The 25,943-nt window shown below is 41.0% G+C and overlaps 1 protein-coding gene across 1 annotated transcript in view; it reads left to right on the forward strand.

The window, feature by feature from the left end:
* Positions 1-2,635: 2,635 nt before the first annotated feature.
* ephb4a (eph receptor B4a) overlaps positions 2,636-25,943 on the forward strand; it is a 56,211-nt gene continuing 32,903 nt past the window's right edge. The window contains exon 1 of the mRNA XM_034683424.1: positions 2,636-3,660. Coding sequence (XP_034539315.1) covers positions 3,582-3,660 — 79 coding nt within the window. The 5' untranslated portion in view covers positions 2,636-3,581. The remainder of the gene's footprint in view (positions 3,661-25,943) is intronic.

Below are 25,943 nucleotides of genomic sequence, written 5' to 3' on the forward strand. Positions count from 1 at the left end.
CCCGACCTAAGTCATTACAGTTTCTGGCACAACAGTATTGTTGCAGTGCAGTTGAGCACAGCAATACAACAGGGGAGCCAAAGCAGAGCAGCTATGTAATAAGAAAAGAAACTACATTATCTTAGCTGCATGACAAATTCTACAATAGTTCCTACATATGCTGCTGATGTTGAGTGAAACAGCAACATCAGAACATTGGACTTGCTGCTAATATTTCCAGTTTCTTTTTTTCTGTCATTTTGTGATACAGCATCGTACTGTGAGTTAGCCTGTGGTGGCATTAGTGAGACGTCTTTCTTTATGTCTCTCAAAGTTTGAACAATCTACTCGACAGCACAAGTTGGACTCAGACAACAGCAAACACTGTCCCTGCCTCGCCAAAATTTAACATCAGTCTGCTTTCATTAGTGAGCTTGAATTGCTAATTTCTTATTTACATTTCGTCATTTAGACCCAAAATTAGCATTTTTCTCTTATTTATGCCACTGTCGCTCCCAGATCTTCAAAAAAAAAATGGAGCCTACCCAGTTTCCCTTGAGGAAAACACTCATTAATTAAATACGGAAATGGGCTGTGCTGCAACACTGATGTAATGAATCGGTAATGTTATGGGTCTCATTAAATTATGCTGTGTTGAGATAGTTGGTTGCAGAAAAATATTCACTTTAGAGAGATGTCATAACACACAAGTTTAAAATGGGAAGTGAGGCAGCACAAACACGATAGCTCCAATGCTAGCAATGCTAATAATGCAGACTCTGTATTTTAGAAGACTGCAAGAACAAACAAAGTCTAATCTGCCAAAAGCAATGAGGCAGCAGGGTTGCAGAGTGAGTCAGGTGACATATTAAGTTGGCCAATCTGCATTTTGCAGACTTCAGCTTCAGCTGACCTCACCACTGGAAACCACACAGGACTCACTTTTCCCTGTTCAAATTCCCACAGCCTCAGTGTCAACCCTGTTGGGATGTCTTTGAACACCTGCATCATTCAGCTGTGCTGCTCTAGGCTCTGAGTTGTTCTGACTTGAGTCCTGACATGTTATTTTTTTTTCTGCATGCTTTCCCAGCAAACTGTCTTTGGATTGGGCCAAGTTTTTCACACTAAAGGCTGATTGTACCACCTGCTACACCTGCGGGTCTCTTCTGGAGGACAGTTCCTGAAACAGCATGCCAGTACTTGTAGATAGGACGGACTTAATTGTTGTTTTGGAAGCAAGGCACTTAGAAAAAGGACGAAATTACACCGGAAGTTGTTGAATCCCGTTTTCAAAATAAAAGCAACACTTATTACGCACAAGATATCTAAACCTGAGCCTTTGCACCTTATTGAATAAAACAAAGCATTGTTGTATGATATCTGTTCTGGTGAGATGACTCCTAAATTTAAATTCGGTTTAAAAACAAAAGTCTAGTAAGTACAATGGAACCAAGGCTAAAGTGTTGCTGCTGATTCACTGATGTGGCAAAACACAACAATAGCTTACTGATGTTTTTAGAAAGTGGATGACTAGGTAATTATCAGACGCAAATATTCAAGTTGAGTTGAGTTGAAGCCATCACGAACAGATATTTTCCCACAATTATTGTGGCATTTAAATGAAACGTTCATGTTTTTTTTTGTTTTCTAGCTTTTCCTTGGAGACCTATCATCAGTTTTCCAGTTGTATCAGGATAATATACCTGTGCCTTTTATTGCTTGTTGATATGAAAATAAAATCACTCTACGTTTAAGTTTATTCTATCTCTTCTATGCTACTTTAAAGCTTGCTCATCACAACCATAGATTGTATAAATAATGGAGGTAGTATCTGGTACGTCACCCATCTGTTCCTGAGCGCTGTTTTGAAGCCAATGGTCGGCGGCAGCCTTATTGGAACTGCGGAACTCAACCAGGCAGAGTGTGACGTAAAGAGGTGGGGTTTGAGCCTCCTAGCCAACAACTCTGTGTTCTCGTCCGGGAGTCAAGTCAGTCATGTATTTATTTGAGCAAAAACTCGTAATCTTAATATCTTCTGAAGCTTCACGTTAGAAAAAAATTCACCCCCCGTACAGTGTGTGCCGATAGAGGAATTAGCGACATAGAGACAAGTTGTTTTTTGAACCAGGCTGTAAACATGTTTATTAATGCTGCAAAGATTGTGTTTTTTGAATTGGTGTGTATGTGGTTTCTGGTGTTTCTGCAGCCAGCCTCAAGCAGATTCTCGATTAATCGCAGTTTGTAACACTTCCACATGGGTTTCATAGTTTGAGACCGGAGGTTGCCGCTTCAGATTTCCAGAATCAGAATCAGAAAGAACTTTACTCACAATGTATTTTAAGAATACAAAGAATTTGACTCTGGTATTTTTTTGCGTACTCCCTGTACTAACATAAATAGACAGACACTAAAAATCAAGTTCTACTAAAATATATATATATAAGTACAAAAGGCACGAGTGCAATAAGGAAACAACCGTCTACAAAATCAAAACAGTGACTTTCACAAAGCAAAACACAATAAAAAGGAATGCTTTCCCACAACATCAGGATACTGACTCATTCTTAAATGTGTTTGTAATTACAGTGTTTTATTTTAAAGGCGCCCCAAGGAAGTTCTGAATGTTCCCCCTCCCTCTTGACTCTCCTGCTATGGACACGGGGTGGGCGGAGCTTGATGTTGCCAGTCGACTCCGGGTTTGATGCGGTGATGAAGTCCTCGGTGACCAGCTTACTGTAGTCAGCCCTCCGAGCCACTTACGCGCACAACTTTTCATATCCACTGTGCGTAAAGTCTGCTGTTTTATCCAGACAAGAAAGTAGACATTCTCTCTCTCAGTTTCAGACGAATTGTGCTCGTTAATTCAGGCTAGACTAGACGTGTCGCGTAACATCCCCAACACCTTTCGTGCGTTCCCCCCCTCCGGCAACCAAAACAGTCTGGAGCTTTAAGGGAAAAAAACAACACTTTGGTGGACTGTTTGCTGAACCATAGGAGAAGATGTGGAAGAAGGTACGATCCGACTGAAAATCCAATTGATCTCTGCTGCTATCAGACATGCAGTGAGGAGCCCTAGCTGTGTGAGGATCCAGCCTGCTCGGTCACCACGCTGAAGCCGAAGGGGGGATCATTTGGGAGAAGTCGTGTAAGGCACAAAGAAGCTTATTAACACCGCGGATACAAAGTTACAAGCATGCAGCTCATGCGCTTGACAGAGGACTGATGCTGGAGAGGAGCTGCAGCACTGTGATTTGCTTCTGTTGTTTTTTTATGGCCAGACTTTCACCACAACACAAAGTTGGACAATTAGGAGAACTTTCCAGTCCGTGGTAATAACACTGGGTATTAAAGCAGCTGAACCCACCCGGCTGGAGGTGCTCCTCCTAAGTCAAAAATCGACTGATACCCGCACTTAGCTAAAGTGTATTTTTCTGCTGCAGTGATTTGACCACAGTGTGAGGCTCTCTGAACTGAAGTCCACTTTAAATGCGGAGTGGTTTGCGGTCAGGGAGTGCACAGCCGAGCTGCCAGTGCCAATTGATTTGTAATTCAAGGCAACACAGAAGTCGGTTTACTTTTTTACCATTTTTAGCTCAAACGTCATGGAGCTGACATACTGGAGCATCGTGCTGCTGGGGTGCATCTTCCTGGAATGGGTGTTCATGGCTTCTGCAGAGGAAGGTGAGTCTGGAGTTTTTCCTTCAAAATGCTGTCTGGACTTGTGTTTTTTTCTTCTGTGGTGGTAACACGGCTGAGTGAAATTTCTAATTAGTGTTGCATCCTGTTCTCCTTACTAAAAGGAAGTGCAGTAAAACCACAGGATAATTGAAATGTTAATACCAGGGAATGATCACACTGGAATTATACTCAAGTCAAAGAGAGATACTCATAGAAATATCATGTCAGGAAATGTACTTTATTTCATTTTAAAGGCAATGCATTGTATTAAGGCAATTTGAGAACAATGATGTTAATGCATTTATGAAATTAATCCTTCATATTTGTTTTGCCACATAAATAAGAACTGTTGGTTTACTCTACTGCTGTCTTAAGGAAGGTGATTTCTAAGATATGGTCACTGTTAGTTTCCAATCAAGTCATCAATAGGTTCCCAGCCTGCACCTTAGGGACCTCGAACTAGCTTAACTTCACAATCAATACAACACAAGGGGCTCTGAGGCCAACACAAGGCCGCTCTGATTTCTGTGGTTCTACAAACACATCTACATGAAGCATTTTAGCTTTGAGGAAAAAGGAAAAAAAACTGTAGCATCCAGCATGTTGTCTCGATCATAATAATTTCTATGAGTTCCTGACAGCAGATTTGACATTTATGGGCATTTTGTCCTGCATCAGCTTTGTGAACCCTGGAGGGACAAATTAAGAGAGCCTTGAAATTAGCTGTCAAAACGTTTAAGAAGATGATGTTTTAAATTGTCTGGCTCTACAGGCAAGTACAGCTCGGCATCATCAGCATAACAACAGGGCCAGTGTTTGGGTAATTTTCTTAATGCAGGGGTGGAAGTCTGAGCCACATTGACGGATCGGAATCAACTAAAAAAAAAAAAATACTGGGTGTTTATTTACCTCTCCTCTGCTGCCACTGTTTCTGTCTTTTTTTGACATTAATGGGGACGTTTCCGCGCCTTGGAGAGAGCTTCGAACCGATTAAAGTTTGTAAAGAATACTGCTGAGACAACTTTCTGTAAAACCCCAGATAGAGAAGGACTTTGGAAATAATAGGCTTGTGTTTTACTGAGGATCACAACTGGGTTTCTTTAAGAGCTGTTGAACTGCAGGGTTTTTTTAGAAGTTGCTGTGTAGGCTGCATGCTGGTGTGTTCCTGTGAAGAGTCCTCTTTATTCTACATCCTGCTGCTGCCAGTTCGTATACTTATGCACAGCTGCTAATGGTGATTTCATTGTGATTTGATGTGTTTTTCCCCCTTGTGGTATAAAGCGTAAAAAAAAGAACTATAGACATAATGTATCCATGCAGTTACTTAAGACAAAACAGACATTTCTCTGGCCATATCCCAGATGAATGACTGAGAAAATAAATACGCCATGAAAACAAAGACCACCTCAACAATGAAACTTTTCCTCAAGTCAGTTAATTCCAATCAATAGTTGCTGTAAACAGGAACACCATGAACATGCATGACTTCACATATTCTGTGGCAGGAACATGAATCTGTCAGCTGCTTCTGGCTTCAGGCTGGACGCCATATCCGCTGGTATAAATGCCCTTTCTTGGCGCTCATGGTGTTGCTTCTACTATAGACTGTACAAACACACTATGGCTGCAGCGCACAGTATGTGATACGACACATGGGTTCTCTGAAGACTGTTTTTTTTTCAAGCTTGGATTTGCTGCTTGTGCATACAAACCCATCAAAAGAAAATGTTAAATTACTGCCACTACTAAGGGTTTGAATTCTTGCGGAGAAAACATTGTTGACATTGTTATTCAAGAGAGAACTTTGGGATTTTCCCACTCACACACACACACACACACACACATACACACACACACAAACACACAGTCTCTTGGCAGAAGGGAATCAGGCCATTAGAGAGCTGTAGCTTCTTCCTCAGCTGGGGACTCTTGGCTCAACTCTGACTTTTTGTTTTTCACACTGTTTTAGACCCCGACTGATATGAGATTTTTGTAACAATAAAGATGTCTACTTTAGAGGAGAAGAGCTCACAGACACAGATAAAGCAGAAAATAGAGTGAGAGTTTGAGCTTGAATAAAAATTAACCTGGCTTTTGTAAGCATATCTGTATCTAAACATACTCAGGCCTTGTTTACACCAGAACGGCCTCATTAAAACACAAAAGTCTTTCCTTTGTTTGGGTTAGAGAGTTTGAGAGTATGCTAGACCAGTAATTAGTGGTGTAACTTTGTACAGAAACACCATTAGAACATCACGCGCCTGCACTTAAAGCCGTTCTTTAACAGGTCAGTGACTACAAACATACAAACAAGAAGACTACAGAGAACACATGCTTGAAAACTGTTAACTTTTACTGGAGATGCATTGATATACTCAGTAGAGTCAGCAGCACTAGCACAGCTCGGTAGTCTGCCATTGTTGTTATTAACTTCTGACTGGCTCATGGCTATTGGTCTGGGAACACTATATGAGCTGTGACATCACCTTTTCACAGGATCCACATATCGCTCATTTACATGGTGATGAAAGAGGTTTCAGTCCAAAAAAATTCAACTCCTCTACAGCCTGTTTTCAAAAGTGTGCGTTTTCAGTTCTCAAATGCCTTTTATGTGTAAATGAAAGGTCAATGCAACAGTACTATACCGTTTTTTAATCGAAAACGTCTCCATGTAAGAAGGATCTCAGAATGCTTCTCACTTGTGAGGAACTTTCAGTTTGTGTTGATTTTGTAGCTCTGACAAAGAACTACTGTTTTCTTCTAGCAGTCATACCTTGAATACTTGTTGCCAAAAAGTTACTGACAAGGCTGCAAGTCTGCATTCTAAAAACCATGTTCTCTGACACCTATGCCCCTGGTTTTGGTTACAGGCATTAAAAATGACCAGATAGAAAGAGTCAGTCTTGATGCTGATGGTCTCATTTGACTCTGTTGGTCATAAAGAGGCATCAGTATTAATTTCAGCCTGCTTCATAACCAGTCAACTACAGATGAAAATGAGCCATATGGCTTACTCTGGCATATTTACACGGATCCATTGCTGAAATGTTCATTAAAGCCCCGTTTCCACCAAGCGGTTCAGTTCGGTTCGTCGTGGTACGGCACGTATTTTGTGGCGTTTCCATTGACTAAAATTGGTACAGGTCCCCAAATTACTGAGCCATACCATCCCACTTTTTGGTACCCTTCTGTTGGGGTGCCAGATCAGACCCCAGAAGGTGGAGCTAGAAACACTGCAGTCCGTTGATTGGTCAAAAGAATCGTCACTTCCCATGCAGCAGCGGTAATAACGAACAACACATAACCCCGCCATGTTTAAATCTCCAGTGGACTTCGGAAAGATAACTTTTTTTGTTTGGAAAATGGCGTCAAGAAACAGCGTTCCATGGTCGACCGTGGAGGTGCAGACTTTGCTCACGTTTTTCTTCTTCGTTGCATTTATTAGCAGGGTACACTGTGCCACGTTGCCATGACGTCACGCTATTACGTAGTTGACGTGGCTATCGGCATCCGGCTTACACGCCGCCCACCAAGTAGGGCACGGTTGGCTGTGGAAACGCAAACAGGATCAGGCGTTACAGATCCGACCCGTAGCAAACTGTACTGATCCATACCAGACTGCTTGGTGGAAACGAGCCATAATATGCACTGTCCCTTTAAATAAATAAATAATAAATAGTTTAAAAAAAACCTTACAGGCCTTACAGGCTTTAAAAGAAAATACTTGAAAATTATATGTTGTTAAATAATGTGTTGTTTAGTTCGGCCCACTCTCTGCTTGCCTGTTATCTTGTTCAAGTGCTGCTGAAAGTGTTGCATAAAATTGGGTTAAAGTGCCTCCTGCTTTCTGCATTATATTCTCAAATACAGTTTTAAGTACAGGGTAGCTCTGTAAATTTAAATGCTGTTACCAGCACATCTGGGAAAAGGCCCATATTGGCCCTGTGATATCTGCCAACCTATGAGTCAGTCGGGCTACTCTCTTCCTCCAGGACACAGGAGATGTTTAACCTCAAGTGTATGCATGGAAGTGAGCCCAGCTTTGTTTTCTATGGCAGGCTCATCCAACATGTCACTTTTTTTTAGGAAACCAAGAATGATGTCAGACATTTTGGCTCTGTTCCCACCCTGCTGATGTTTACATGATGCTGGATCCAAGCAGGTGCTGCACGCCGGTCTGGGTGGGACCACAGACATGTAGACAGAAGCTGAGGGGTCATGGCGCCTTGTAGACTGTCTCCAGAACACGTGTGTCTTGCCAAGTGTGAACAAGATGTCTGGTTTCCGTGTCTTGGGTAATGGCCCGCTCGTCTGCCAGCACACTCCGGATCATCCTCCCCCCTTGTTCTCCACCTAGCAGGGAGTTCTGTAATGAACTGATGGGAGGGTAGATGAGGCTCACGGCTGCCAAATCTCTCCTCCTTTTCCAACTAAAGGATAAACGACTCACTTACGCTCACCACTCGTTCGTTTCAGTGCGTGGATCTCTCTTCCTCCTGTCTCCAAGAAGATTAAAACACTGAGCTTTTGATCAGATAATTACTTTGGCTGGAAATTAATAGCAGGCTTTGGTGGAAATTAGTATTGAGGATGCACTCTCATGGTCACACAGAGAAAAAACTAACACTCTTTCTCTGCCCTGCTTTGCTGTAGTATGTAAAGCACACGCTGGTAAACCAAGGCCTCAAACTAGAAATACAAACAAGCTTTAAATATAGTAATAACACTTCACACTAATGCATCCCTATATGATTTTAAAATATAGCTGACTTCATAAATGCTCTTTATCCTCTCACACTCAACATCAGCCTCACTTATCCTCTCTAATGTAGCCCTACTATCACATCTTAACGTGTATGATGTTATAAATGTTCCTTATCCTCCCACACTCATGCCCGCCCTGTGAAGTACCCGACTTGTTTTCCTCTGTGCCCCTCGTTATTCCTCGCACATACAGTTTGTCTCTCTTACCCATAGCAAGATGCAGCCGGTGACAAAAGCACTGCAGTCTTATGTGCTGTTCAGGTCCACAGTTGTAGTGATTCAAAACTTGTCTGCACTGATCTAGACTCATAGGACCATTTTCCACCCAGCTAGCTGACATATTCTTCTCTGTTCCATCTAATTTACATGGCTTGAAGGCTTTTTCGAGTGCTAGTGCTGCTGAATCACCAGTGTGTGCATCTGAGATGTAACAGGTTTTGTAGATCAAGTTTCCATACAAAAGTAGCACATATTTCAACTGGGGCTTGGCAATGCCTCAAAAACTATTATCACAATATTGTTTTCTTTCTGGTTCATTTATAATTGCTTTAAGATTATCCCATCAATGTCAGAATAGGGAATAGAGAAGTTTCATCTTTAAAATCAGGGCTTTGTTATGCTCTTTTGCTTAATTGGGATATCAGGAGGGGCTGCAAACTGAGCTGCCTGGGATGTTTTACTGGTGGTTGTTTCAACGCTTCCACCTCAAGCCATGACTGAGTGATTAAAACATGCACAAATACAGAATCCCACAGCTTCACATTAAAAGTAGAGTTCCTTTAGCCCCATTTTCACCAAGCGGTTCAGTTCGGTTCTTCTCAGTGCGGCAGACATTTTGCCCCAAATTACCGAGCCATACCATCCCACTTTTTGGTACCCTCTCTGTTGGGGTGCCAGACATACCGATCTGACCTCAGAAGGTGGAGCTAGAAACACTGCAGTCAGTTGATTGGTCTAAAGAATTGTCACTTGCTGTGTGAGAGCGGTAATAACAGAGACTTTCCTCGCGTTTTTCTTCTTCTTTGCATTTATTAGCAGGGTACACTGTGTCGCGCTGCCATGACGTTGCGCTATTACATAGCTGACGTGGCTATCAGCATCAGCGTTACACGCCGCCCACCTAAGTAGGGCACGGTTGGCTGTGGAAACGCAAACAGGATCAGGAGTTACCGATCCAACCTGTACCAAACTGTACTGATCCATACCAGACTGCTTGGTGGAAACGAGCCATTTGATGCTGTTTGTCAGGGCTTTTGGGCCTGCTTACTGAGCTACCATTAAACATACCTGAAATTCTTCAACTTGTTGAATTACATAGTTTAAACAACATCTAGCTAAAAGTAGAAGTCATTTGCACAGGGTTGGATTTGTTTGCTCCTGGTGCAGTCTCATTTTCAAAATCAATGTGTCTCTGATGCTTTTAGCGGCCACTAAAAGGTGAGGTACCATTTTTAGATTTGGTTTATTTTCAAGTAGGTTTTTCATATGATTGCTACCATGAGCCAAAATATCCACAGAGTTCTCCTTCTCTGTTAAACAAACAGGCATGCTGATTAAAAAATGGGCAAAAATGGCAGAATACAACAGATTCATGTTAAAGATCAGCGTTTCTTTAACGTTCAGGGATTCAGGGGGCTGATAACCGAGCTGCGCTATGATTACTTTCAAAACTTCCTTGGCATTCAATGATTTCAATATCCATTAGTTCATACAACACAGAGCTAAAAGTGACTTTCAAAGGATAAAATTGGTTTGGAAATATCTTGTTTATAAGATGAAAACCACACAGTGCTAGTCGCATTAATGTCTCTTGTATTAATGGCTGTTTGCTCTCTCAATATCAAGTAAAATGTTACCACGGTGCGTTTGCCAAAGATTTTATAGCAAGCTTATATCAAGGTCATTCGTTCCTCAGGTCTAATTTCAACCAAAGTTTAGCAAACTTGGCAACAAACAAACTTAATTAATGTTTGTAATATTAACATATGGGCTTTGCTGCACTGAGATAAATAGTTGATGGCACTAATCCTCGAGAGGATGGAATTTGAAAGAGTGACAGGAGCAACAAATGATGCTCTGGTGACTAAAAAAGCCTTACACTTCATTTAAAGCATGATTATTTTTGTTGGGTTTGTTCCATTGGACTATGTAGCATGGATAGAAATGTACTTCATAATTCTCTGGCTGTATTTTTTTCTACCACTTGTGGAAAGACAGCTGTGGTTGAGAAATTGATGTGGGATTATCTGATGAATGTTGCTGTCAGGTAAAGACAGTGTCTCCTTACCAAAATGGTTTATGTTTGCCTTGAAGGCTCGTACTTATGTCTTTTACAGCGTTATAAATCCTTCGTATACTGGCTGACAATGGGGAGTGTATTTTCTCTAATAAGGTATGTTACTGCAGCTGTTACCTCCTCCTATTTACAAATGATATTTTTACACAGTGTGCAGCTGTGGTATATTGAGCAGAAGCCCATCACGCTATTGGAGTAAAAAAAAAACTCCTCACTCTTTAGCCCCAGCTGATGGAAAGAGGGGAAGTGCCACTCTGTCTATCACAAATTTTACATACAGCGGTGGTTTGTTCTCCGTCCTACTCTCCAGCTCTATTCAAAAGAGGTGACACTATCATCTTTTGTTTACACTGACATGTGCAGCCTCGGCTCTGAACAACCAGCTTACACAGCTAAGAGCAGATGCACCAGGAGCCAAGTGAGAATAATGAGATAAAGGGGTAAAGAAATCACATCTCCACTAGTGGAACATGATTAAAACATATTGTCAATTAAAAACAATGTACTTGTTACATTTTTGGTGTGAAAGCGATGAATGCTGAGACATCGTCTCGCTCTAATGCGTGTGTGGGTTGAAAAGATGTTAAAACATTTTCTGGAAGCAAATTCCTCACTCAAATATGAGTTGTGTGATGCTGTTGATTGGTGTTGGTTGGATGGGAGCTGCAAGAGAAACCAATTACAACTCTTCGAATTACTTTAACTGTTGATTAATCTGTTGATTATTCTAGATTAACTGCACAGTTTTGGGTCTTAAAATACAAAAATGGTGCCAGCTGTTGATCAGTGTTAGGAAAGCCGAGGATAACTTCTTCTCATGAGTGGATAGTTGAATGAAAGTGAACTCTAGCAGTAATACAAGCTGCAACTGTCCTTAAAAAACAACCAAGGCTGCACTATAAGATCTGTGTAGGGTTCAAATACCTCCATTCTTACTTGGCAAATTAAGAAACCTTCCTTAAAAGTCTTGTTTTAAAACACAATCCAAATATGTTCAATGATCTCTGTCTTATAAAGGGGCGAAGAAAAAATATATATATCGATTAATTTTAAGTAGGACATTTTTACTGCCTTTTTTTAAAAGAATAATCCATTCAAACAGATTGTTAGATCAGAAGAATAATTGATGAAGAATCAAGCTTTAACCATTAGTCTATAAAAGTGAAGCTAATGCAAAAGTGTTGATAACTGCAGTTCCTTTAGTGTCCACTTGTGGCTGGTTTCAGAAGCCCTCGACTCCCCATTGCGCTCCATGTTAAGATGCCTGTTTGAAACCATAGACTGTATAAAATATGGACGTAGTATCCGTGACGTCACCCATCTGTATCTGAAGAGCTGTTTGAGGCCAATCGTCGGCGGCAGCCATATTGCTTCTGTCGAGCCAGTGTGACGTAAAGAGGCGGAGTTTGAGCCTCCTAGCCAACATCTGCAGCGTTCTCGCAGTCAGCTGTGCGTCTCATTGGAAGACTCGTAATCTCAATATTTGAAATTGCCGCGTTAGAAAAAAATTCACCCCCCTCACAGTGAGAACCAATCGAGACATGAGCTATCCAGACTACACTCGTCTTTTGTACCAGGCTGTAAACATGTTTATTAATGCTGTAAAGATCATCTTTTTCCCATTCATGTGTATGTGACTTCCGGTACTTCTGGAGCCAGCCTCAAGCGGATACTCAATGAACAGCAGTTTTTAACACTTCTGCATTGACTCATATTTTTAGACCGGAGGTTGCCGCTTGTTTGAAACATGTTTACAGCCTGGTTCAAAAATCACTTTCTGGTAGCCTACAATTTTTGTTTCTTTGCGACATATGTTTCTTGTTGTTTTTCTGTAAACAAATGAACTAGACTTCCCTCTGTGCATTGTTATGCTTACAGAGTCTGTTATTAGATCCACATCCCTGGTAACAGTCTGTTCTACAAGGCAACAGTCTGCTATCAAGAAGGAGACAATGCTTTTGGATTTTGCCGTGTGATTACTTCTCAGAATCAGACTACAGTCCTGTATAATGATCCATAAAAAGTTGCAGCTCTAAAGCCAATGCACTTCTTTATCTTGCATAAACAAACACTGCGACGCTCACCAGTTATTCATATCCAGTCTGCTGAAGAAACTCTAACAGGCTTCAACGTGAAGGATCAAAACAATCTGGGCTGATTTTATATTTAATTTACTGAAAGGCCTCTTATAGGCGGATGACAAGATTGACATCAACCCTCTAAGGAGGTTCAATAAAGGGGGGGCAGTTCTCTCTTTCTATACACAGTCTGCCGTCTGTTTATTCTTTCACCTCCTGACTCCTCCTCGGCATAACTAGCCTGATGAATAGCATAATGCTTCTCAATCTAAACTGAAACTCACTAAGTGTCTCACACACAGAAAGGATGTTTTTATCTGAGAGGCCTTCCTTGAGCCTCAATCCCTTCTTTCACAGACATGTAGCCTTTTCTTTTGCTACTCTTTCCACGTCCTCTGTCTCCTTGATGTTTGACTGCTGCTCTGCTGTTTTTCTCTTGCTGACTGTCTCCCCTGCCGTGGAAATGTGGATCGTTTCCCAGAAATCCTTTTAAACGGAACCGATTTTTATAAGAAAGGGATTTGCATTTAAAGCAACCCCCCCCCTCTCTGAAAGCCTGTAGCCCATCATCCTCAGCACCTCAATCCGATGATTAGCTTCCTCAAGAGTTAAACAGGCATCCGAGTGCCACAAGTACTCTCAGGCCGTGTCTCTCTCTATCCGTCTCTCTCTCTCTCTTTCTCTCTCTCTCTCTCGCAGAAGAGGATGCATATGGCAGCAGGGAATTGCAGGTGGATGATAGTTTAGCTCGGTGAGAGGATACAGCGCCAGCCCATACATCCATGTCAGGCATTCACTTTGGAGAGCCGGTCTGTCCTCCACCCACACGCTCCTCTCTCTCTGAGAGTGGGACACAATGGGGACAGGCTGCAGCAGAGAGGGAATGAGGCCACAGCCTATCAGCCATAAGCACCAAGGAGAATGGCACTTTTAGAGGGACGGGGGGGAGTTCTCTTTGAAGTGAGTCAAGGAGAGACGGGGAGACCGGGCGTGAGTCGACGAAATAGAGAAAGAGAGGGTGCAGGGAGGGCAGGGAAGGTGCAAGCATGTGCACGTCTGCATACTGCATAATGAGCCAAAGTAGGTATGTTGCCTATTTGCATTCTGTAATCATACACACCTGGGGCCAGATCTTCGCTGGGCTGAATATGTGATTATAACAAGGGGATTAAAAGGCCTTCAATTAGGAGACAACAACATCCAAGGAGCTATTTATCTCAGGTCCATCTTGCCCTTTATCCTGCACTCTAATCACGGTTTTTTGATGCTTATCGAAGAACCTTATCGTGATGCGTTCCCTACACGCCATCGTTATCTCACGCCTTGTGACACTTCCGTCGTTACACTCCCAAATAGAAGGAAATCTTGAAGGAGGAGCAGGTAACATGAGGCTACTGAGGCGTCTGAGGCTGGATGAGCAAGAATTGATTAAAAAAAAGCAACCTTGATGAAAAAAAAATTCTCTGCTTGAAGCATGCACCATCAGTAGACTTGATTCGATTTGAGTCTGGGATGTCTTCCTCCCTGCGTCACGGGTTGGTTGACCTACATCTTGTGCTTGATATGCAAGTTTTTTAGTTAAAATGCAATTCGCTTGGTTTTTTCGACGACAATCCCAGAGAAGCTGTGCACATTTTTTCCTTCCACCTTCGTGCTCGCCTCGCACACAGCTCCAGCATGTCTCCCAGGGCCTGCTTTCATATACCGCATGAACCATGTGGGCTCTGCTATGTAAGGAATAACAGAGACATTCCTGAGCGCTAGCTGCCCTCCTACAACTTGCACGCAGCTAAGAGCTGTGAGAAGGAGTCATGCTCCAAAAAGGAGAGGGTCAGCTCAGTTAAAGGGAGTATTGAACACCTTTTTCTGGCAGCTTGGGATCTTATTTTTTAAGGAGTGCTGCACACAAAATGTCCTATCCCTCATATCCTCTTACATATTGCTTCTGTTTGGTAAATGCACTCAACCCTGTCCAATTATAAGACGCCGTGTTATTGAACAGGGTCTGTTTTTGAGACATCAGATGAAACTGAAACATTTGGTACACTACAGAATTCACCCCTTTGCTGAAAACTTAATATGTCTGGCTGAAGAGATGAAAATGACCCTCTTACTTGAATAATCAAGCAAATGGCCTGACATTAAAAGATGTGTCTATCTTTATTCTAGATATGTCGGTCACCGCCTCACAAACACCCAATCTGCAGGCTGGTATGAGCGAGGCGCAGACTGATGAATAGAATTAGCTCTCAGCATGTCTGTTGTTGTTTGAATATGAAAAAAGCGCAATGTGTCAGAATAAAGAGAAACTTCTCTCTCTCAAAAAAAAGTCTGTTTTCTTGTATCTCTACTTCGATGTGTCAATCCTTAGATGGTTTATTTAGCTGGAGTCTGCACTGTTAGCTTCAAGCTGCCCACCTCCCACAGCAGATTAGTCACTGAAAGCCGTGTGTGTGCATGTGTGTGTGTGAGTTCCCCTTCCTGCAAGATCCCCCCCACCCCAACTCCCCCAAAATGAATTGTGGATTCTGCTTCAGTAAAGGCTTTGATAAAAACTCTGTTTTAAGTGCAGCAGTAGACATTTTTGGGGCTCATGGAGAGTTCGTTAGATGCTTCGCAGCAGTAGACGGAGCTTTGTGGGTTTTTAATGGAGCCAGATTTGAAATAAGATAGGTCACCTGTCATATATTACTTTATAAAAGTTCACATTTATATGCTTTTTCCACGCTAACTACTGGAGTTATATTTGCTGCTGCATCTCTAAAGATGAATCCATCACTCCAGCCCTGTAGGGGAAAGCACACATTGGAGTAGATTTTTGGAGCAGATCCAAGTCTTTTCTGTTCTTGACAAAAAGACACAAACACACCGCTAATAAATCTGTAGTTAACTGGCAAGATGTATGCTCTAATTATTTGAAAGGACAGCTAGCACGGGGGTGGCACAGTCTCCTGCAGCTAAGGAAGATCATCCCAGATTTTTCACCAAAGTGTCCCCCCAGCAGGGAGCTGGTGTGTGTGACCGACCCTCACCTCAGGCCTCAAGACAAGAGGATAGAGATCCTCTTAAAGGATTGAGAAAGTGTTTGAAAACAAGCTTATAGCCTGCACTCTCCCATGGTGCTTTTTTTTTCCTGCTTCTGATGACACATAGCAGGGCTCGGCTCTCACAGATGATCAGCTGCCTCCGAGCCTTCCATAAAGGAGACAGCAACTGCAGGCTTGTTGGTTTGTGGAGGGCAGCTCTGACTGCAGATGGAGGAGGATTGCTCCCAGGTACACAGCGGGGAAGTGTGTGTGCAAAGTTTTCAGACCTGAATTTTGCTCATGTGGCTGAAAAAAACACAGATGTACTGACAGCTTTCTGTCTCAGGAATGTGTCATCTTCTTTCCAGGATGATCTTTAAATTTTCCTGTTACATTACAGACTGACAGTGTGTGACATTTGTCTGTTTGCAGTCAAGCAATGAAATGTGTTGCCTCCCTCTGCCAACTCTGAATCACAGGATCTCGACTAGTCGCTCTGCACAACACCCTGATGATAAATCAATGATCTATCGTTGTATAATGCAAACTTATTTTCTAGCTAGATGAGTGTGGCTTTCAGTTTCATAGTTCACTCATTTTCTCCTTTGTCCTGCACTTGAACAAGCTTTTCAGCATCTATAAAGAATCTTTCTACCTGTTAAGACTGTCATCACATAAAGTGTATTTTATAAAAGACCAAAGTGTTCGAATGTTCTCAAAAACACACGAGGCATCTGCCTTTCAATTGTGAAGAATCAAGGTCTCGGAAAATAAAAATTAATCAGATTTTTCAAAGCTCAAAGCCAAAGAAGTCACAGCACTTTAGGAGATGAAATTCTACTAAAACATTTTTTTTTCATCTATCTGAATTTAATAAGGCTTTTAATTATAACAACTGTGGAAAGTTGTCAGCTGATAATAAAACAGACGGATATTAATGTGTACGTCTTTAAAGGAGCTATAAAGCAAAAGACACCATCAGGAATACAGTTTTTTAACAGTACTTTAAATGCTTGTTATCCCTGCCCTGAAGTAGGTGTGAGATGAGGCAGTAAACAGCATGCTGCCAAACACAACATTTATTCCACATTTAGTACAGTGAAGATTCAATAGAAGTGTTATATATAAAACTGTTAAGAGGTAGCAGGGTGAGATTATTGTGAAGAAATCTACTTACAGCATACAGGACAAGATTATCAAAGAGATAAGACCATCGGATAAAACATGGAGGTACTCTCAGTGACGACTCCCATTGGTTTCTAAAGAGGTGTTTGGAACATTGACATATAAAGAGTAGACGCCGCATTGGCTGCTGGGGTGCAAGAAATACGGCCACCATCTTGGTCCGGTCATCCTACCCATGATCCTACCTGTAAACGTAAACTGAAGCAGCAGAGACTTCAAGATGCCAGAGCACTGTGCGGCAAAATACCTATCATACATCACATATCAGAATATTCTATTACTGATAAGCCCACTATGAATATTAAAATAAAAAATAAAATAAAACCATGTATCCGGTGTCATACCTACATGTATGACGTTTGCAGAAATAAAAACCTGCATGAAAATCAGTTTAGTATTCAGCAAGTTATGATTGATTAAATGCGCTGACACTTAATCGCGCCTGCCAAACAGCTTAATGGGTAGTAGCGGTTGATGCAGCGTCTACTCTTTATACGTCTATGGTTTGGAAGCCCAACGACCCAATGGTGGTCGCCATGTTGGGAACACTGGGTTGAAGCAGCAGTTTGGCCTCCTGGCACACAGTTACACTGCACCTGCCTGTATGTCAGCTCAGTCACGCCCCCTCTTTTCTACAATCTATTCAAGGCCCTAAGCCTTTACATAATCAAAATACATAAGTTTTAAAAATATTCAATCCCTGCACTATGTGTACGAGCAAACTAATGGGCTATTCAGACCAAAACCATTTCCTGTACCAGGCTTTAAATATGTTTAATTCATAGACTGTATAATACAGTGACGCCACCCATTGGTTTCTTAAGTGGAGCTTTGAAGCCTATTATCAGGAGTCGCCATGTTGGAAATGCTGATTCAACCTAACTTTCTTATGACCTAACAAGAGACAAAGAGATGGAGTTGAGGTGGGCTTTTAGCCTCCTAGCTAACAGCCACACAGTCTGTTTGTCAACCATGTCCCTAATTATGGGCAAATATTGGCTTTTTTGAATGGGTGTGTTTGATGTTTGCTGCCTCTAGAGCCAGCCTCAAGTGGACACTCGAGGAACTGCAGTTATTAGCACTCCCGCATCAGCCTCATACCTCAACACTGGAGGTTGGTGCATGTCCCCAGGGACGCTGAGACTGACACAAAGAGGTCTTAAATGTCCAACAATTTGCTGCCTTAAGTTTCCAAAATGTGGTGATATGATGCCTTTCTTGGTTGTTAGTCAAGAAAAATTAATTTGAAGACACGATATTGGATAATGAGGAATCATGTTGGACATACTTGAAGTTTTCTGATTCTTTCTAAACACAATAAGTTGAATTTGCAAACATCTGCAGGTTCAAGCTGTTGTAAAGAACTTTTGGTTTGTGTTGATTTTGGCACCTCCTGTGGGCAAAGATGTCTTACACACTTGCATCAAAAACTTTAAAGGGTAAATTGTCAACCTTGTTGTTGGTAGTCTTATTTGCTTTTGCATGCCATAAAGAGGTGTCACTATCAATTTCAACCTGTTTCACAGCCCGTAAGAAACTCCTCACTGGAGCTTTAATTGCTAGTTAAAAGAAAGGGTGGTTTCGGCTGAAGTCATGGAGTTTTATAATGAAATGAGCCTCCAGCTTACAATTAACAATGAAAAAATCTGCTGTGTACCCTGAGATCTAGAAAACATGGCTGCTTTCTTTCTTCTTCGAACATCATCTCTAGAGTGTTGTCACTTGTATAGTGTTCTCTTTTTAAAAGTGGCATAGCTTGTTGGAACACAGATGTTTACAATCATGCAGTGAGTATACCCTTCCCAGCATATAATAGTCTGATTAACTTCTTTTTAATTCATTCTTCCTCTGTCAGGATTCTGTATCAGGAATCCACCAGGGAGCTGGTGCTGCCTGCAACAGTGTTCTGAAGCTGCCTTTCACAGAGTTGGGTTATTTTTGAAGGCGGCTACACAAAGTGGTGTCTGTAATTGGAAGTAGCAGGGGGTGAATTCACTCAGTGGTGGATCAATATTCCAAAGGGGGAGAAATATGCTGTAAAGAATGACAATTAAATCAGTCACACTGTATAAGAGATAATATTTGGAATTATGTGTTTAAAGCTTGCACTTCTGTTAATGTGCAGACATAGAATTGAATTCTGAGTGATTAACAATTCAACAGAAGATGAAGCAGACTCTATTGCTTCCAGCTCCTTTTGCCAATACGAATCAATTCCTCTTGTACTCTGAAGTCCAACAACAGACGTCTTATAATAACACTACAAAAAAATGATGGATGTCACCACTCTGAAGATAATGTCTATTTCTCATAGTCTCTTTGGGACTATCTTTGGCCTTTGGCAGCTGTGTGATGTTTTTTTTAGTCTGAGGGAAAATGCAGTTTGAGTCCAAGATGCACAAGAGCTGTTGAGCCGTTAACACCGCAGGTCAAATCTCATTACTTGTAGGCGGTGATAGAAAAAGGCACAGAACCGAGTCAATGTCTCACATCCTCTTAACCCTAACCTCTCATTTTATTCGAGGCTCCGGACTTTACTTCCGCCACTTCAATTAAGCAAATATTCCCTTTGAACTTATGTGACTTGAATAATGCAGCAGTGTTTGCTTCCTCTTTACAGCAATTAAATTAAAAGGGAATACAGATGAATCATAGATGCACCTCTGGGCGCTTCGACCTGTTTAAGTAAACATTTGTTTTTTGTTTCAACGCCACAGAAAAGCTTTTTGTTAAATCCTGACTCATGTTTAGTTAAGGGCTGCAGCTTTTGATGATTTTTTCAATTGATTTAATCTGCCAAACATTTTTGACTTCTCCTTTTGTCTGTAAAAGGTTTAAAAAGTTCAGAAAAAGAAACATTTATCATAATTTCCCAGAGCCTAAAGTCATGTCTTCAAATAGATTTGTTTTCAACTAAAATACAAATTTTTTATCACAAATGAGAGAAAAAAGCAGCAAATCCTCACATTTAAGAACCTTTAAATGCTTCAGATTTACAACAAAGATGATTGGCTGTTACTTGATTTTTTTGAATGATCAATTGATCAATCCAAAAAGTATAATACACAAGTGCAGCCATGTAAAATACTGATCCAAAAGTTGTTTGTTTTATCCAGAAAAGGGAACATGTGTCCAGTTGAAACCAAAACATGAAATCAATAAAGCAGTCACTGTTGTTGTAAATCTGTTCCCCGCTAAAGACGAAAAGTCTTCTGACCGATGTGTGAACTCTGAGCGTGATCGGGGAAAACACTGGGCGTGATTGATGTTATGATTGTGTCTGGTGAACCTCTGAAGACCAGGTAAACTTAAGCCAAACCATTCAGAGGTCACAAATCTTAGCCCTGCACTAAATCCTCTCTCAGTTTTCCTCTCACAGCAGTGTTGATCCTCTCTGGTAGCATCTCTGGTTTCTGTCCAGTATGAAGCTTCCTCTCTAACTGGGTCATATCCTGTCCTGGGACCGAAACCAAACACAACATGTATTGATATGCATCCCAGCAGACACAAAAGCAGAAGAAAAACAAAAAAAGTGTCAAACATTAACACCACTTCTGTGCTCCTTTCATCTCACCTCTCTCAGTTGAGAGTGGCTGCAGCTCGTCTACACGTGCTGCAGCAGGCTTTTGTTATACAGTCGTAGAGCAGTTAAACAGTGTCGAGCTGAGTCGGCGTGCATGTGAATGATGTGTGTGTCAGGGGCCGGCCCCCTCCACCAAAACCAGGAGACAGGAAGGTAACAAGAACTACGGGAAGCCAGGGTCTAATCTCCCTAGACACAACTCTGTCAAAGACACACAAACATAGCACACACACACACACACACACACACACACACACACACACACACACACACACACACACACACACACACACACACACACACACACACACACACACACACACAACCATTGAGGGCAGAAGTTTTTTTATGTTCATGTGCATACAATAACCTACGCTGTGAAAAACAAGGTCGGGATGCTGACACGTGAAGAAAAATCACTGTTTCCTTCCAGTTACTTTCTTTGTGTACGCTTTGAAGGTAACTTAGTGTTAAGGTCACTAAAAATAAGCACTTTAAGATTAAACAACAAATCTGCCTGGACATAAATAACTACTAGCTTATAATAAACAATTTGATATTCCAAGTAGGAATGAATATATTAAAACCAAAATAACACCACTGTAGTTTTTCTTAGCAGCTTTAGGGCCTGTGTCCACTAACAGCATTTTTTTGCACTGACAGCATCTGCTTTCTTTACAAAACCATCTTAGCTTAGCGTTTTCAGTTCTCAGTGTCCTGAAAGCAAGAAAAGTGTTGGCGTCAGCTGTTTTTTTTTTCACTGCCCTCTCAGTTAAGAGTAGCTTAACTTTTGGAAAACTGCTGGTCATCAATGTCACTTCTCTATCACTGACCGATCAAAATAAAGAAGGGAGACTTCAAGGGAGGTCCATACAGAGGAGAAACTAAATCACTGGTTTTATTTACAGGTCTAGAGCTGCTGTATGCCAAGACATGATTTCTATTGATTGTTTTTACAAGGGCTGTCAAAGTTAACACAATAATAAGGTGTTTATAATGCGACTGAACATATTAATTGTCTTCTAGAGTCAGCATTGTATCCACAATCATTTGATTCCCAAATCAAGACACTGTGAAATATTTCTTGATATTGTTGGTATTGACTTAACCCTCCTGTTATGTTCGTTTCTCAGTAACAGCAAATATGTTCCTGGGTCAATTTGAATTTTAAATCTAATTTGTAACTTTATTACTAACCATTTAAATCCAGATTTAGTCCATTGGTGTTCTTTAATTCTCACAGATGATGGTTCAATGAGGATATCTCACTCGTTTTTCATTACAATTAATGTTAAAACTTGTTTTAGTGTACAAAGGAAAGGCCTAAATATTAATACAATAGTTTTACATGACAGATTTTTGTTTATTTTATTTTACATTTTGAATTTTTTTCTTTATATGAAGTGATGTTGATAAATTAACACAAGACACCTCTTCTGTCACATGCTGCCCAGGTTTTTATGCTGCATTTAACTGGTTTGGAAGGCACATATTGCCTAAAATGGACTTTAAAAAGGGTCAATTTGACCCATAACATAAAAAGAGCCTTAAAAACTGTTTTAAAATGTTCTAAAAATTACAACAAGCCATTAAAAGTGTGATTAATCGTGATTAACTGTGGAAACTGTGATTTATTATGATAAATGAATTATCACTTGACAGCCCTAGATCTTGCATATTCTAAGTAGACTCAATTGATTAAAATGAACTATGAAGCATACTTTAAAAAAAGACTTAACTGCCTCTGCTAAGGGAAGCAGAAGTTCTGCAGAACAACTTTCCTATCCTAGCAACCGCAAGTGCCAGTGGGAAGTGCTCTGGAATTGTAGTCATGAGTCCTGCCAGTGCAATTAAACCCCTGTAAGTAGACATGGGCCCTTAATCAATCAAAATAATGTAAAGCAAACTATTGCATTCATTTCACCTACGATTAGCCATGCATGACTTTCTTGGACAAACAAAGGCTAGCTCTTTCCCTGTGTTTCCACACTTTGTGCTAAGCTAAGGTTACTCTACAGAGGGGAGAGAGTGGTCCAGATATTTTCATCCAGCAGCTTTTTAAGTGCATTTCCACTACTATTTCTTTGACCTGAATGTGAAACATGAAGGTATCAAATTTCCCCAGGCACAGAACATCCCAGAAGCACGTCTGTTTTCAGGATATAGGCTTAGCCAAATTTGAAACACATGCTAGCAGCATCCCCCTTTGACACGCAAGGTCTGGAATTGTACCTGGAGGACAATAATTCCGTTATCAAGAAATTATTTTTCTACTCCAAAAAAAAAAGTACAAAAGTTCATTCAGAGATTGAACTTTATCATCTTTAAGTCCCAAACCACCAAACAAATATTATACTAGCAGATGTGATTCCTGTACTCAGCAGTCGATGATTTATTATGTTGAAATGCTGAGTCAGCATTTCAACATATTGTTATTATGTTACATATTGTTATTCAACTTTAAACTTATTATTATGTTGAAATGCTGAGTCAGCATTTCAACATATTGTTATTCAACTTTTTCTTTTTATTATGTTGAAATGCTGAGCATTTCATTATGTTGAAATGCTGAACATTTCAACATATTGTTATTCCTAAACTTTAAACTTATTATTTTTCCACTTCCAAATTTTGTCCGATTTTCACCTTTTAAACTATTCAGCTTCCTCACCATTCGCAGGCTATATCTTTTCACATATTTAACCCTTATACTTTTTGAATTATTCAACTTTATTTAAACTTTATTTTAACATTGAAACAGATGGGGCGGAATCTTCAAATCCACTTCAACTTATTCAACTACTACAGCTCATAGCTTCAGCATACTTTCACTTATAGACTCCATTCAAACTTTAAACTGTTCACAAGACTTTCAGCTATCTACACTTGTTTCACTTTTTTGATACCTTTCACAGTTTCACAGATTTCACTGTTCAAAAATTCATCAAATTTCAGCTCTTCCCTCACTTTAACATTGGTGTGTGTGGGGTGGAACTCTGGTGAGCAGAGTGAGAGGTTCAAAACTTAGAGTGGGCAGGCTGGGAAAAAAATGGGACATGGCCTCTGGAAAAATTGCCAGAAAATCCACAAATTTCACTCGACATACACAAATAAGACATCAAAACGTTCCCTGTCTTCTCCTGCTTCTGTCAAAGAGGTTACCAAAGCAAAAGATTGTACCGTTGAGCCAGCAGGTCACCAACTGTCAGAGAAAGTCTCTCTGCTCGGCCATCTGCCGTAATGTTAAATATTTCTGGAGGGCAGCACAAGTTTCACTTTTCTTAACTCGCTGCCCTGACTACATTTCTGACAGTACAGACATGAAAAACACATCAGTGTGTTCATCAGAGTCTTGTGATGCTCATGGTTTGATCCTTTTTCTGATAGCTATTACTGTTATCGCACAGTGTCGGCATATGTAGACCCTAATTTACTCCATGAATCCCATTCTTAATCAACTGTCCCACAGCAGTTACACAGCTGGTCCCATCACCATGGCAACAGTTAATGACAGTTGGAAATAGTTAATGACAGTTGGAGACACAGGTGATTCAGATGACCTCCTCAGTGAGTGACAAACAGAGGCTGTTTCCGAAATCGCCTACTATACTAGCAGTACGTACTGATATGTCCAGAATTCAGTATGTAGTAAGTAGTAAGTGAACAAGAGCAAAATCTGCAGTAAGCCAAAACTCCCCGGATGTCTACTGATTCGGGAAAACATCTCAGTATGCATCGGACCAGTCTTCCTCGCGTACTGTTTCCCATAATGCACAGGGCTCGTTCTGCTTTTTCTTTTTCCTTATTTTTTGACGGGGGGAAATCCGTTTTTGGGTGCTGTGAAAGTTATCAAATTACATATAAACTACTTCTTAACTTTTTAAATCATAAATGGATGCTAAATAAGCATTTTATTTATCGGCTTCTCCGTTGTTTACTTCCGCTTTCCGAAACTGGAAATCCATTGACGTCTGGCTCAGCATGCTGCATGACAGATCGAACAGAACAGTCATACTACATACTAAATTCAAACGCAGTATGTAGTAGGCAATACCTACTGACTGCTACATTAGTAGTTAGTATGTAGCAGGCCGTTTCGAAAACAGCCACAAACACACACACACACACACAAACACACACAGGTGATTAAGATGACCTCATCAGTGAGTGACAAACACAAGCACGCATGCACACACAAACACACACACACACAGACACACACACAGACACACAAGCACGCACACACAGGTGATTCAGATGACCTCCTCAGTGAGTGACAAACACAAACACACACACAAACACACACAGGTGATTAAGATGACCTCATCAGTGAGTGATAAACACAAGCACGCATGCACACACAAACACACACACACACACACACACAGACACACAAGCACGCACACACAGGTGATTCAGACGACCTCCTCAGTGAGTGACAAACACAAACACACACACACACACAAACACACACAGGTGATTAAGATGACCTCATCAGTGAGTGACAAACACAAGCACGCATGCACACACAAACACACACACAGACACACACACACACAGACACACACGCACGCACACACAGGTGATTCAGACGACCTCCTCAGTGAGTGACAAACACAAACACACACACACACACAAACACACACAGGTGATTAAGATGACCTCATCAGTGAGTGACAAACACAAGCACGCATGCACACACAAACACACACACAGACACACACACACACAGACACACACGCACGCACACACAGGTGATTCAGATGACCTCATCAGTGACTAATAAAACACAAACACACACACACACACACACACACACACACACACACACACACACACACATACAAGTAAGACATTTCCATAGTTTGTCAAGCAGTTTATAGGTGCTACTACTTCTAACACTTCAACTTCTTTTTAATTTTTCCACTTTATTCACTTCTTCTCCTTTTTCACTTTTTCTCCCTTTTCCACTCCTTCACCTTTTTTCCACTTCTACTTTTTCCACTCCTTCAACTTCTTCTCCTTTATCCACTTCTTCCACTTCTTCAACTTCCTCTCCTTCCACTTCTTCTACTTCCACTAATTCAACTACTTCTACTACTCTTCCACATGTTCAGCTGTGTTTCACAGCCTTCAGCTTCAGCATTTCAACGCATTTGCTTTCAGGAAATGCAACCTTTCTAGTTACTTGTTGGTGTCCTGTATTGATTACATATCACAACAGAAAAGGAAACAGTGTATAACATGTCATCATTAATAAACCCATATGGTTTTTTTTTATAGATTTTTCATCTGAAAATCCAAACCTTGTGATGTGTCCTCCCTACCTATTTCATCTGGCCTCTGTTCTCTAG

Source organism: Notolabrus celidotus, chromosome 5, assembly GCF_009762535.1.
Source record: "Notolabrus celidotus isolate fNotCel1 chromosome 5, fNotCel1.pri, whole genome shotgun sequence".
NCBI lineage: Eukaryota > Metazoa > Chordata > Actinopteri > Labriformes > Labridae > Notolabrus > Notolabrus celidotus.